The sequence below is a fragment of the Coturnix japonica genome, chromosome 1 (genome assembly GCF_001577835.2).
Source record: "Coturnix japonica isolate 7356 chromosome 1, Coturnix japonica 2.1, whole genome shotgun sequence".
Lineage (NCBI taxonomy): Eukaryota > Metazoa > Chordata > Aves > Galliformes > Phasianidae > Coturnix > Coturnix japonica.
In genome coordinates, this window is record NC_029516.1 from 121,771,512 (window position 1) to 121,786,201 (window position 14,690).

The 14,690-nt window shown below is 39.9% G+C and overlaps 1 protein-coding gene across 1 annotated transcript in view; it reads left to right on the forward strand.

The window, feature by feature from the left end:
- Positions 1–11,507: 11,507 nt before the first annotated feature.
- MRPS9 (mitochondrial ribosomal protein S9) overlaps positions 11,508–14,690 on the forward strand; it is a 35,163-nt gene continuing 31,980 nt past the window's right edge. The window contains exon 1 of the mRNA XM_015849933.2: positions 11,508–11,674. Coding sequence (XP_015705419.1) covers positions 11,594–11,674 — 81 coding nt within the window. The 5' untranslated portion in view covers positions 11,508–11,593. The remainder of the gene's footprint in view (positions 11,675–14,690) is intronic.

Sequence of the window (14,690 nt, forward strand, 5' to 3'; positions counted from 1 at the left end):
AGTATTTGGTGCCCTCTTCTGCACTCATGCATATTTTTAAAGTTCTTTACAACTAGAGAGGAGCATCTGTCTGTCGTTCACTTGTACATAGTTGTGCTTTGCTGATAGGTGCAAGGGATCATCCTAGCAGATGTCAGCCATCGTGGGGATGGGAAAAGTAGAATCTCTTTTAGGTGAGAGGAATGAATTTGTTAACATTGTTGAGATGAAGAGGCTGTGAATAGAAATTAAAAAATATTTAACTGGGATTTCTTTTATGACATCTAAATTATTATATTAATAAAAGTAAATGGTATTTTGATGGTGAATGAATAAAAAACATACCATGCATGTGCGGTATATAATCAGTTTAATCACATGCTGAATCCAGGACAATCTCATCCCAACATGTTGTGAAATTACAAATAACATATAGCGCACACAATTCTTCACAGTAATTTAAATGTCACTTTGCTAAATGAACTTGAAGACAGATTTGCACTTCTTGAATGTAGAATCATTCTAATATTAATTTCTATTTTTTCCATTACTGAAAGATAATGTTATGCTAGAATTTCAAATACTTAAATCCAGAAGGCTCACTAATTCTGCTCTCAGCTTTTGAATTTCAAAAGTACCAAAATCAATGGGAAATCTTGATAATTACCTTTATCTTTTCACCTTGAACCTCACTGTATCTGCAGATGTAGAAAGCTTTGCAAACATCTTACAGCAATGCTCTACCAGCCTGCCACTGTTTGGGCAGCTATTGCTTTCTATAGAAGTATTAATTTATTTTGAAGAGAGACGATACAGAGATTATCATCGTGTCTGGTCATATCTCCTCTGCTGAGAACTGAAGAGAGCAGTATTTAAATCTTAGATGTTATGAACATGACAAGACTCAGCTCCCCATATATCAGTACACCTGAGCCCTGACAGAGGGCAGAGGTGCTCAGAAACACTGTCTGAGCAAGAAGCAGAGGAATGTGGTCTGGTTTTACTTTTACAGGTATGCCTCTGTTCCTCCTTACTGCTGGTTGACTTCATGAGAAGAAATCCATCTGACATTTTAAAATTTACTTTCTTGGATACATGGGTTTGAGCAGCTGCTGCTAACCTCCCTTACAGTTTTGAAGCCAGTTTGTTTTCAGTCAAGCTAAACCTTGGAGCCAAAACTGTCAGACTTGGGTGACTACATTCCACATGGAGACAGCAAAGCAATTGGCCTGATTCTTGAGGATGAAAAGCATGCAGAGTTTGCATCAACTCAGCACCTCCAAAACTCAGGCCATCCATTTTAGTGAAGAAAAAAAAAATGCATTCAGTTCCCCAAACACAGATTTCCATTAGAAAAGGCTGGCTAGTGTTTTGTGTTTACTTTGGTAATGAACTGTCAGGTTTACTGACCTGTTCTGCAAACTGCAACATTTATTGCTTTGTCTTTTTTTTTCTCTTTTCATTTTCCCAGAGTGAAAGGTATGCTCAATGGTATTAGTCCTGTATGTGTGCCAGAGGATAGGTAGAGTGAGGAATGCTTAGAGCACTTTGTTTTTTTGCAATATGTTATACTTCAATATCATGTGGAGCTGACCTTCCAGCAAAAGGACTAGTCAGAAGGACACTGAAATATAGAGTCGCCCTTTGCTTGCATTTGGATAACTCTGATGGATAAAACACTGTTCAGCATTATTCAGGAATGACATCAAATGTTCTGCCTCCATACGCAAAAAAAAAAAACCACCCCGCAGTCTAGACTGAGAGGAGGCTTTTGACATCCTGGCTTTGTTCTTAATTTTACAAAAAAAAAAAAAATAAAATAAAAAAATAAAAAAAAATCATAGTGAATTCATTATTAAGGAAGGCATTTAAAAATGCTAAGCCAAAGCTGCAGTTAGAACTCAAACAACGATGAAGTACCAGTGGAAAGAAGGACATTTGCCTATTTTTACCACCCTACCTATAGTTTTCGGAGATGATTAACTGTTGTATGCTTTAATATTAAAAGGATTTTTAACAGGCATTTTATTGAGAAGATTTCTGATTTAAAGAGGTGCTTCAGAAAGTAATCAGCTGTTTTACTATCCTGTTGAGATAGCTATTTCTCTTCCAATGTAAGCTCAAGTAATATTCATATCGGTATAAGCAATGTTATAGCACACAATCTGAGAATAAACTGTGTGGAAAGCAGTTCCTAACATTGCATCATCTACAGAGTAAAAATATATGCCACAAATAGAACATACAAAGAGAATAATCATATATATATATATATATATATATATTTGGTTGCTTCCAGACATGCAAGTGAAAACATCATGGAGCATGGGTTTGCAGGCAATATGAAACACAAAAGGATCTTCCCACTATGGTGCTCATTTCAGTAGTGGCAATGTCCTGCTGCTGTCTCAACTTCAGGTCAAGAAATATATGTTTGATAACAAACATATACTGTGGCCCACAGAAAGTGGAATTATGTGCCTTAGTGCTAAGCAATAAACCTCCCGGATTCCTGTATTTAATTAATCACTGCATAGAGAATTTTTTATTTTAACACCAAGTTAATCCTTAACTATTAGAGCTCAATCCCTGGAGAGAAATATCACTAATTATCATAATTATCTTATAGTTCAGCTTCTGGAAATTTTGTATTATACATTCAACTTTTGGCATTATAAAATGTGAAGTGCAAAGTACACTTGATGTGCCTTTCTGGACAACTTAACACTAGCATAGTATACTTATTTGCCTCGCACAATTTTTGTACTTCTAACACAGAATTACACAAACCCAACCCACTTTTCTACGTTACCAGACGAAAGGAAAGCATATGTTTGTTTCAAAAACACTTACTTTAAATCATTCATTTCGTGTGGCAAACATCCCAAAACTGTATTCTCAAGTTTAAGAAAAAATCCCAATGAAATTCCTGTGTTCATCCTTAACATGTAATTTGGTGAACTCTTTTTTTCAGGGCTGATGTGCAAAAACATCTCAAACAAAAGTCTTCTGTCTATAGAAACATTCAACCTGGCTAATTTTCTTCTTGTTTATTTTTGAGAGATAGGAGATATTTCTCTTACAATGGCACTGCCATGCCAAGACTGTTCCCACATATAATAAGGTATTAGATGCTTTCCAAGTAATAACGTGTTCTCTGCAACTGCTTAGTGATAGCCTACTTGAAATGAAATATTCAATAAATTCATTTTTTGAGTATAATAAGATAACTTTGCCACTTGGATTGCATTTCTGAATTAAATATAATTTCTCTGTATTTTGTATTTATGACATTAAAAGTTTTGAAACTCTGATTAGGCAACCTAGATATGTATTCAAGAAGTTGTTTCCACACATTTATGAACAAGAGTTTCTCCTCTAAGTCTCATTTCCTTAGGTGTTTCAGATACACAGTAAAACTATACCCACTTTTTGTCTTCTACCCGTACGTTCTAATCCTTTGGAGTTTCTTTTCCTGCCAAAGGCTTCCGTACTATCATCATCTCCATCCACATTTTGGAACTGCCACTTAAGGGAAAGCCTACTTTGTTAACTTCCTTCCTGTTCTACTTTATTCAGATCTGATTCTTTCTATATGTTCAACTTCATATCTGTGAATTACAAGTTCTTGAAACGTTAACTAAAGACAGAAGTCTTCACTGTTTTGTGTTGGAATTACCCATAATGTACTATATATGTCATTGCAATAAAATAAATAAGAAAACAGATTTTGCTCTAAATCAAGAAAATCTACCATCAATAATACCATAACAGCTTGTTAACAGAGAGTGAGAATATTGCTGTGTCACAAAGTATTCTAGATTTTTCCAAGGACAAATAAAACAGTAGTATTAAAAATAAGAGATGGGATATGGGAAAAGGTTCAAGAAAGTCCCTGCCAGGCAGGGGGGTTGGAACTTCATGATCCTTGAGGTCCCTTCCAACCCAGGTCATTCTGTGATTCTGTGTGAAAGTGGATTCACTTTGAGCTACCCAAAATACCCAAAATATTCCAACAATCTCCTTTTTAGAAAATCCTAAGCTTAACTGAAAGTTTAAGGAGAAGTTATTTAAAGAAGGTGAATCATCTTCTTAAAAATACTGATTTTGATTCTCTAAAAACATTTCACTTCCATCTGCTATAAAGTAACAAACACAGAATAGGTATAAAAGAGAGAACATTAATTTCATTTTTTATTCTTATATTTGATTTATGGCTATAATCTTACTTGGGTTAGAATAGATGAACATTGAATACGTTAGTGTAAACAGCACATTTCTTAGTGGGAAGTTTTCCAGAAAATTATAGAAAACAGTATTCCAAATAAGACTATGAGCACTGAACTTCTCATCGCACATTTGAAGTAATTAACCTCAGTTTGTGTGGTTTTCCTTTGAACTTTCCCTTCTAAGTGTGTCTCCCAGGTCTTAACTGTATTATCTTAAGGAAAAATGTGCTTGTATTTTAAAATACTTTATCTAACCAATGGTAACACAGATAGAATGTGGTTTGAAAATAATTCAAATAAAATGGATCAATTTTCAAACGTCAACCAATTCACATTATTTTTTTAATTCAGTTTGATTATATAACTTGACTGCTAATGCTTTAAATCATAAACTGAAAATAAGAGAGATCAGGTACATTGAGTATGAAATCCTGAATCTTTTTAGATGTCTTTTAAGAAAAGACAGAGAAGACCTGATGATACAGGTAAATGCAATTAATTCAAACTATGTATTGAAAAATGAAAGTGTCTTCTAAAGCCATGTAAACAATAGTTTAAGCATCTTTACTGAGCTCATCAATGAGATCACCACTGGCTATCAAATCATAGAATCACAAGGTTGGAAAGGACCTATAAGTCATCTAGTCCAACCATCCTATCACCATTACTATCATTAAGCTACTAAACCATCTCTTGTAGCTCCTCACCCAAACGCTTCTTGAACACTGCCAAGGACGTCAACTTCACCACGTTCCTGGGCAGCCATTCCAGTGCCTGACCGCTCTCTGAGAGAAAACATTTTTCCTTATGTCTAATCTAAACTTCCTCTTGTACAGCTTGTGGCTGTTTCCTTGGGCCCTGTTTATTGCCTGGGAGAAGAGACCTCATCACAGCATCCCTTCAGGAAGTTATAGAGTGCGATGAGGTCTGCCCTGAGCCTCCTCTTCACAGAAACAGACAGAATGATGTGATGAATATTAAAGTGATAAGTGAAATATGTTTTTTTCCTCTTGAATAATCAAGATTCTGAAAATATTTTCAAATTTACAGCTGATAATTCTTAAAGCCCCCTGAGTAACAGTGCTGTCCTGTCTTGTAGTGTATGCAATTTGAAAATGCAACTCAAAGATAACAGAAAAAGTTATGGTAACAAACAATGAAAGGGACTGTAAGGAAAGCTATTCTCTGGTGGTACAGTAATAATAGCATCATAGTTAAATATAGGACTATAGCTCTGACTAGAACTGAGAGAGCACTAAGAAAAACAGTTTCGAAATTATATATGTTCATATGTGAGACAAATTAATAACTCTTTTTCAAGAGGAAGAAAAATGAGAAAAGGAAGAAAAAGAGGAAGAATAAGTTAGACATTATATCTCTAAAAACACAACAGGTTAACACATTGGTTTCCCCATCTTTTGACCCTTGAATCTGCTAAATTATTTCGGCAGAAAAATGCAAAAACCCCTTTCAACAAACTGACATAAATAATTTAAGGCAACAATTAAACACTGTATCACTTTCTAATTCAGGAGATGGAATGGCTTGCTCAGGAAGGTGGTGGAGTTGCCACCCGTGGCGTTCAAGAGGCGTCTGGATGAGGAGCTACGAGATACGGCTTAGTGGCTTGTGGTAGCAACGGTAATGGGAGGATGGTTGGACTAGACGGTCTGTAGGTCCTTTCCAGTCTTGTGATTCTATGATTATATGACTCTATGTATGATTCTACTTGCAGAAATTTTCAAAGTGAACGTGGCAAAATCAATTTCATTTTCCCAAGCCTGGTCTTCACTTCAAGGCTCCCTCCTTGAAAGTTACCAAAAGGTGTTCAAAAAGTGACCAGAGCACTATCCTGTGTGTTGAAATACTGATTTCCACAGACATACAAAAGAAAGGCAGGGAAAAATGTCTATCCTATTGATTCCAGAAATGTGCAACACTTAGTTGACTCCCTTTCCCTTTTATTTTCAGCATTTAAAACTGAAGTTTTTATTTTAAATGGCATCACATTTTCCCTGACAGATCCACTCTTGTTTTTGTTTTTCCCTGAAGATTCCTTGTATATAAAGTATTTTTTTACACATATGCTCAAAACTTCTAGACCTCAACAAAAACTCCTGAGGAAACCCTTGTTCATTTCTTTTTCTTCTTCTTCATTTTTTTGTTTAAGTCTATCCAGAAAACTAGCACTCACAATCCACTTAATGGGGAACAGTGATGTCCTCTCCCAGGAGATATTTAACAAGCTTTTTCATGTTGCTTTGCCTTTTACTTAAGTAAACTTAAATGGTTAAATCTGATTTATTTTAACCATATTTTATATTTCAGTACAGTTTGACCTTTGCATGTAACTTATTATAAATGACTGGGAAGGCTTGACCAAAGAGACAAAATGTCTGGTATCCTTTAAAATAAGCTGGAGCCTACTTACCTCTGCAAGGTTCAGGATAATTTGCTGCCAGCCAACCATGCTCAGTTGGGTTTTGACAGCTCATTATAAATGGCACGAGTTATGTCATCAACATGTAAGTAAATCAGCCAGTTTGTGACTATGCCCATAGAAACTGCAGAGTACTTTCTCTTTCCCCCAAGCTCCTGCAAACTTTCTCTCCCATTTTGCCTCCTGTTTTGTAAGAGAACTATCTTAATCTGAGAAATACATTTGCTTGCCGCAGATGTTCAGATTTAGGCTGACATACATATTAGATTCTCATGTGTAAGGAGATGATGATTCATGCAGTTTCTACTGATACTTATAATCATCCCAATTACACATACTATTTTATGGGTTAGCTCCTAACCGCATCACTTGCCCTCTTAAACTGAAATTCCTAAGCAACATTAGTTGTCAGTGGCTGATAGTTTCTCAGGGCTAGTATACAGTCCCTGAAGGCCCACCTATTAAATGCCAACCCTACTCATGGAAAGCAGAGCACTGCTTCAGGCTGGCTCTTGCACACATGCATGAATGCTGAAGAAGCTTCCTGTGCTTACTTCCCCCTTCAGACTTACCCAAAGAAGGTTACTGCGGATAATGCTCTTGTGTGGGACTAATACAGGAAGCATTTTTTCCAGGTGTGCCTCTGGCTGGTTCTTCATATGCTGGCACCCACATCATAGACTGTAGGTAGTGCCTCATTGCTGTAATAACAGAGAAGCCAAAAACACCCCAGCACTTCCTTTGAGGAGCACCTGGGGAGGACATCTGTATTAAGTTAGGCACTTGTTTTTGCTGGACATTTTATAGCCTTCACATTCTAACATAAAACATTACATTCTGCCCGAAACACTGTAACAGGTACAAAAACATTTATTCTCTTATTAGTTGTCTAGCATGAAGGAAAGCTAATGATCCCAACTTGCATTAACTGGATTCAATACAGACACATAAATTGATACTTTCTGGAAAGAAAACTACAGCAGAGAACTGACCAGATTATCTTCTTCATTATTTGAACATAGCGGTCAGAAAGTAACAGCAGTACTTGGTGCTTTTTTTTCTTCTTCATTGTCCCAGGAGGGAACAATTGAAGATGTATTTTCTGGTTATCTGGTGGGGTAAATGAGACTTATGGTGTCTACTATCTACCTATAAGGGAATCTTGAGAAGCATGTATGATTTAAGAAATCACTGTTTTCTTCCATTTATTCTGAATACATATATGTAGGAAATATGTACTTAGAAAAATCAGTAACGAAAACTCACTGAGAAGGCTTGGTAATGGGAACAGCAATAAATTTCTATGTGATTAAGATAAAAAAACACTATTTCTCTGTCTATGGATGAGGGAGATTATCTGTATTTCTGGTTCTATTTGAGGCTGCTCCAGCCAGCATCACAGATCAGAAAAGGTCTAAGCAGAGCTGATGTGATTCAAGCAAGGTCACTCATTCTCCAGGCCAGTGTAAGGCCTCCTTTATTTAGCAGTATAGACATAGCTTATGGATCTAATGTCAGCTCTGACCCAAAGCTGCTTCCAGAATCAGCAGTGACATTTGTCTAAAAGCTCTGATACAAGCCTCAGTTGAAAGCACAGCTCTAAATGATTCTAATATTGAAAGACTGAATCAGCAACAGTGATAAACATATGGAGGCAAAGCTTATGGTAGGCAAACGACAAAGACATTACAGAGTCTGAAAGCACTTGCCAACTAAAAATAGTCCCAGACACTGTATTTGGATCTCTTTGGGCTGATTCTGGCATCCATGTGGAATAAAACTGTCTTCAAATGCCTCCAAATTACATCCATACAAATTCTCCTACTTTCTGAGAACTGTTTGCAAATTCAGTGGGGGTTACTCAAGCATATAAATTATGGTAGAGCTGGAACATAGCGATGCAAAAAGGAATGCTCCCCAAAAAGCTTTGCAGAGCTCAATGATATACATAAGCCGTGACGGGAAAAAACATATAAAAAGAACACTACCACTTGGACTTTGAAGAAAAGATGAAACAGATGTGGAGCTGTGATACAAACTGTGATGAAGTCAGTGGGATTAGGGTAGCACCTTCTTACACGAAGAAGGAAAGCTGTCCACAGGAACAAACCAGGGGCATAGCATTACAAGAAATGATCTCTGCTGATGTTATCTTTACTGCTTCGGTGCTCACTGCAAAGCGTCCTTGCAATAAAATACGATCCAACCGTATTTGATGTTTTCATGTAAATTTTATTTTTATATTCAATAAATGCCGTTGGAATAATGACTCTTGAAACCTCTCACAACAGGCTTGATTGACAGCTCCCTAAGTGCTGTGCCTTTTATAGCATAACTTAATTGACAACCCTTAGGTAGCTGGCACATGCAGTCTACAAATTGGAGTGTGCTCAGTCTGCATTTGAAGAAATCTAGGTACAGTGAAGTAGTTGCTCTTATTATTCATTTTTAAAAGTAAAATCAATGTGTTTGCATTTAAGAAAGCATGATTTCTGGATACATCAGCTTTAAGCCTTTCAATAGTGATGAAAAAGATGAATGCAAAACAATTTCAGTGTCAGAAAGCACACAGATGCCATAAAATATTGAGAAATTACTTAACTGGAACAGAATTAAAATACTGCTGAATTACCTGTATTTTTAACATGCATTTTCTTTTTTTTTCTTCTTCTTCTTTTTTTTTTTTTTTCCAAACATGTATCAATTATCTTCTGAAACATGGGGATTTCTGTCCGACCATGGTTCTCCTCTCCAGTGCCTTCCGTAGCCAAAACAATAGCAAGGTATTGCTGAATTCCAAGTGGCTAGACCTGAGTTTTTCTTAATGCCCTAGATCCAAGGAGAAGCCATTAGTTGCCGCTGGTTAAGTTCTAAGTTGATGCTCCATCTAGTTACCCTCTGTCACCCACCTGCTTGGTCCCTGGACAGGCCAAAATACTCATGACTAAGGAAGAAAAGAACAGGTGAAAGAGAACAAAAACTATTTTCTAAGAACATCAGAAATCAAAAGCAGATTTACTCTTTCATTCCTGTGGAGCAGAAGTGAAAACAGTAAAATATTCAGACATCTCTTCAGAAGTGCATTTAGATTACAGTATCACAAAAAGTCTTATTTCTTCTACAGCTATTTCTTTGGTCTTGTGAATCATGGAGTCCCTCACTTTCTGCCATAGGCCACCTTGTTTCATTGCATGACACTGCATCCCCAGATTATATCCTTGCTCTCACTATCTAGTCCCAAAACAAAATTAGTAATGTTGTGTAGATAGCAGTTATCAGTTGCATGATTGTAAGAGTACAATCAACAAGGTATATATGGGTGATATGTTCACTACTTTAACAAATTCCCAGAGTTGAGCATTGCTCACCCAGGCTCAAAAAGACATTCCTGACACACAGAGACTAAAGATCCACAGAGGGCTTAGCAAAACATCAGGATAGTTTGCATGGATTAGGTAAGCATCTACAGTATGTCAACTAAATATAGAGATAGATAGAGAAACCCTTTGGAATTAGTCTTGGGTAAGTAGATTAAACATGGTTTTCTTGCACTTCTCCTAAGCTCTGTCTTAATAAACTTGACAGAGGGCTGGGAATGCAGGAGTTGAGCACGTATGTAACTTCCATAGCTTCATTTTTATCTTTCAGTGGCTGGTGCTAAGAGTTGATTTTGAGCTGATAAACACAAACTCATGTCATCTGATTAGGAGTGGCAACCCTTAGATCAGAAGGAATCCTTCTGGAACACAAGCCACACCCACTACAAAAGTTAATTTCCTTCAAAATATCCCAAGCAATAGCCAATCATAATTACATTTACCAGTAACCCAGACTTCTGGAGGAGTGTCTTCCAGGAACAAGAAAGTTCAGGTAAACTCTTTGGCAGTCGTGGGATGGTTGGAAAAATACCTGAACCCAAGGACTTCAAAGCAATTTCTGCTTTCAGTTTCTTATACTGAAGGTGTAATTTCTAAGATTTGACCACTCAAAAGAAACACAACACAGCCCTCGTCATTAAATACTTGACTCCACATATACTGAGGTCTCCATTCATCTAATGAATTGTTTTTCATTTGTGAGAACAATTTTACAACCTCAGACTAAAACAATGAACCATATACAGACTCTCATGTCCTTGAAAACATGTTTTGGATTGCAGTAGCATTTGATTTTATTTCCTAGTAGGCACAGGAGTAGACAGACTTGAGGCAAGGAGGGAGCTGGATTGACATGAACTAGCTATGAAGTACAGGTAGGCAGTATTATATAGGCATCAGTGCTCTCTGGATTTTACTGTCAATTAATTGCATGCAAAGAATTAAAGCAGTTCACTCCAGTAGCGTTTTGATTACAGGCAGCTGACAAAGGTTAGAAGTGATGATTATTTGGCTTGGTGAGGACTGAGGAACTTCTCCATCCCCAAGCAGAGCCAAGCAAGGGGGCAACAGGTGGCAGATCAGACTTGCCATGAACCCTCCAAAGGCTGCACCACTCTACCCTTCAGCTCCTTCAGGGGGTCAAGCAGGACTGTGACCCCATTTTCATCTTCATGGCTGGTGACCTAGGGAATAAACACACCTTTCCAGTTGGTTTCTCCTTGACCTCCCTGCACAAGCGACTTTCCTAACCCCCCAGCTGCCCCTCCCCTCACAGCTCCATGCCGTTCCCTTGGGTCCTGTCGCTGTCACACAGAGCAGAGCTCAGCTCTAGGCTGAACACACCACGGGACCTCAGCCTCCCCTCGTTCATATATCAGCACACCCCCAACAACAACACCCACTAGACACCCAAAGAAACGTGATTCAACCCACCCCCCCATCGCTCCTCAGCGCCGCCCGCTCACGGCGCGCAGGCGTAGCTCCACCTCATCCTTCCCTTTAATGGGCGGCTCTGGGGCCTAGTGCGGGTTGTGCCACGCCGGGCCGTCCCGTCCCCGGTGTCGGGCATGGCGGTGGTGGCTGCAGGGCGCCTGGTGTGGCTGGGGGGCCGATGGAGCACGGCGGCGTTGGGCGGACCTAGCGCTCAGGTGAGAGCCGCCCGGGCACTGCGTGGTAGTTGGGGAGGGGGGAGAGAGGGGCCTGAGCCCCGCCGAGAGGGCTCCGGAGCTGCGGGGGTTGGTTACAGGGCAGCTGCTCCCGGTCACACTCCGCTGGGCTTCGTTTATTTTCACTCGTTTATTTTTTTATTCACTGGAACAGGCTGCCCAGGGAGGTGGTGGAGTCTCCTTCTTTGGAGATATTCAAGACCCGCCTGGACGCCTACCTGTGTGACGTGGTGTAGGGAGCCTGCTTTGGCAGGGGGGTTGGACTCGATGATCTCTAGAGGTCCCTTCCATCCCCTACAATTCTGTGATTGATTCTGTGATTTTACGTTGTGACTGATTATGGCATCTCCGAGTTCCTGCAGAACCAACCGCTTGTTCTGATAGACGCTGGTTTGCAGCTGCTGTCAGTGCAGTGTTCAGTCGTGGTGTTGAAGCAGTATTTGATATATACATTCCAGCAGTACCCAACAAATTTGTTCCAAGACAAGGTAGTAATGATGCCAAGCGATAAACTGTGTTGGGGTGGTGTGAGCTGAGGGGCTGTTTGGTGACTGAACGAAACCCAAAGTTGCAGGAAGGATACGCCCCATCCTTGGAGGTGTTCAAGACCAGGTTGGACGGGGCCCTGGGCAACCTGATCTAGTAAATGCGTATGTTTGGTGGCCCTGCCAGGCAGGGGGGTTGGAACTTCACGATCCTTGAGGTCCCTTCCAACCCGGGTCATTCTGTGATTCTGTGATACAGTAAGTAAATAAGAGGTAATGCTGAAAGGAGCAATTGGGACTATTTTATATTGCTTAAATACAGATGAGCTGTATGTATTTAGGGATGAAGAGCTGGGTGGTTTCTTATGCAGCAGGCAGAAATACTCTGAAGCTGCTCAAGGACTGAGAAGAAAGCTGAAAAAGACCTAGTGATTTATCATAGTTCTTATTTGGAGGAGTTTGTGTGGTTTTGGTTATCCTACATGGAAGTTATGACTGAGAGTGGCGTGGCCTTTCTGATCAGGTACCTGCTTGAGTTTCAGCTGAGAACTCTGTATCATAAGTGAGGGAATGGTTTTGTTTGATCGGGTCTGGTACTGTGTGTGAATTTCTGTGGATGGTATATGTACTGATATCAGAAATATGATACCATTTTGTCCTGCCAGCAGAGAATGTAAAACCAGAAGGTGTGATCTCCATGCATATTATAACAATCTCCTGCAGAGTCTGGCTTCAAGAAATGGCTGGGTGTGAGACAAGCATTGGTTGTAACACTGTGGATGTTAGCCTACTTCATAGAATCGTAGAATCACTCAGGTTGGAAAAGACTAAGGTTATCGAGTCCAACTATGACCTAACCATACTTCCCTAACTAACAACCCTCTGCTAAATCATGTCCCTGAGCACCACATCCAAGTGGTTTTTAAGTATATCCATGGATGGTGACTCAACCACCTCCCTGGGGAGCGTATTCCAGTGCTTAACAACCCTTTCTGTAAAGAAGCTTTTCCTGATATCCAGCCTAAACTTACCCTGGCGCAACTTGAGGCCGTTTCCCCTTGTTCTCTCAACAGTGAGAAGAGACCAACCCTGCTCTCACTGTGAGCACCTTTCAGATAATGGAAGAGAGCAATAAGGTCTCCCCTCCTTTTTCTCGGAGTATACAGCCCCAGTTCTCTCAGTCTCTCCTTATAGGGCATATTCTCCAAGCCCTTCACAAGCCTTGTTGCCCTTCTTTGAACCTGTTCCGGCACCTCCATGTCCTTTCTGTACTGAGGTGCTTAAAACTGAACATAGTACTCAAGGTGAGGCCTCACCAATGCCAAGTACAAGGGCAGGATGACTTCCTACTCCTGCTCACCACACCATTCCTGATGCAAGCCAGGATACCATTGGCCTTCTTGGCCACCTGGGCACACTGTTGGCTCATATTCAGCTGACTGTCCATCAGCACACCAAGGTCCCTTTCCATCAGGCAGCTTTCCAGCCACTCCACCCCAAGCCTGTAGGGTTGCCTGGGGTTGTGGTGACCAAAATGCGGCACCTGACACTTGGCCCTATTGAAACTCATACACTTTGCCTAGGCCCATTGATCAAGTCTATCTAGGTCCTTCTGTAGTGCCCTTCTCCCCTCAGGCAGATCAACACTCCGTCCCAACTCGGTGTCATGTGCAAACTTACTGAGGGTGCACTCCGTCACCTCATCAAGATTATTAATAAAGATGTTAAATAGAACTGGCCCCAGTACCGAGCCCTGAGGGACCCCGCTCATGGCTGGTCACCAACTGGATTCCACTCCATTGGCCACAACTTTTTGGGCCCTGCTATCTAGCCAGTGTTTCATCTAGCAGAGTGTATGCCCATCCAAAGCAGCCAGCCTTCTTCACGGGGATGTTGTGGGGGACATAATATATGGTATAAGCAAAACCAAAGACATAGATTTGGACAAATAAGCGAAAAGAAGTAGATTCTGTGGGTGAGACGGATGTGGTTTTAGTTACCTTGGAGAGAGAATTCAATTAGGGAACAGTTTCTTCTAATTAAATACTGTGGCAAGTTTTTTATTAATGTAATATAGAATTACTTTAGCATGTTTGCGGACATCCTGTGATACTTTCCAACGTGTTTCACAAAATACTTATTAAAACACAAACCTGATACTGATTTGCCTGTTTGATTTGTAGGCCAACTGGAATCTGAGACTTTGTAAATTCAAATGAAGTAAATGAATTAAAATGCTTCGTAAAACATGGCACTTGAAAGCAAAAAACTCACATGCTCATTCTGTAGGATAACTACGTATTGTATACTTTGTCTTGTGCAAGACATGACCGGAGGGCTGCTGTTGGCATCTTGACTGTACTACCAGTAACTGGAGCCATGGACACAGGGAAGCTCTTCCTGTTGTGGTTATACAGCTCCAACCATGTACCTGCTGGCTAAGTTCTTCCCCAAAGTTAATCGACAGGGATCTCTTGGAAAGAGTCCAGCAGAGGGCCACTAAGATGGTGAAG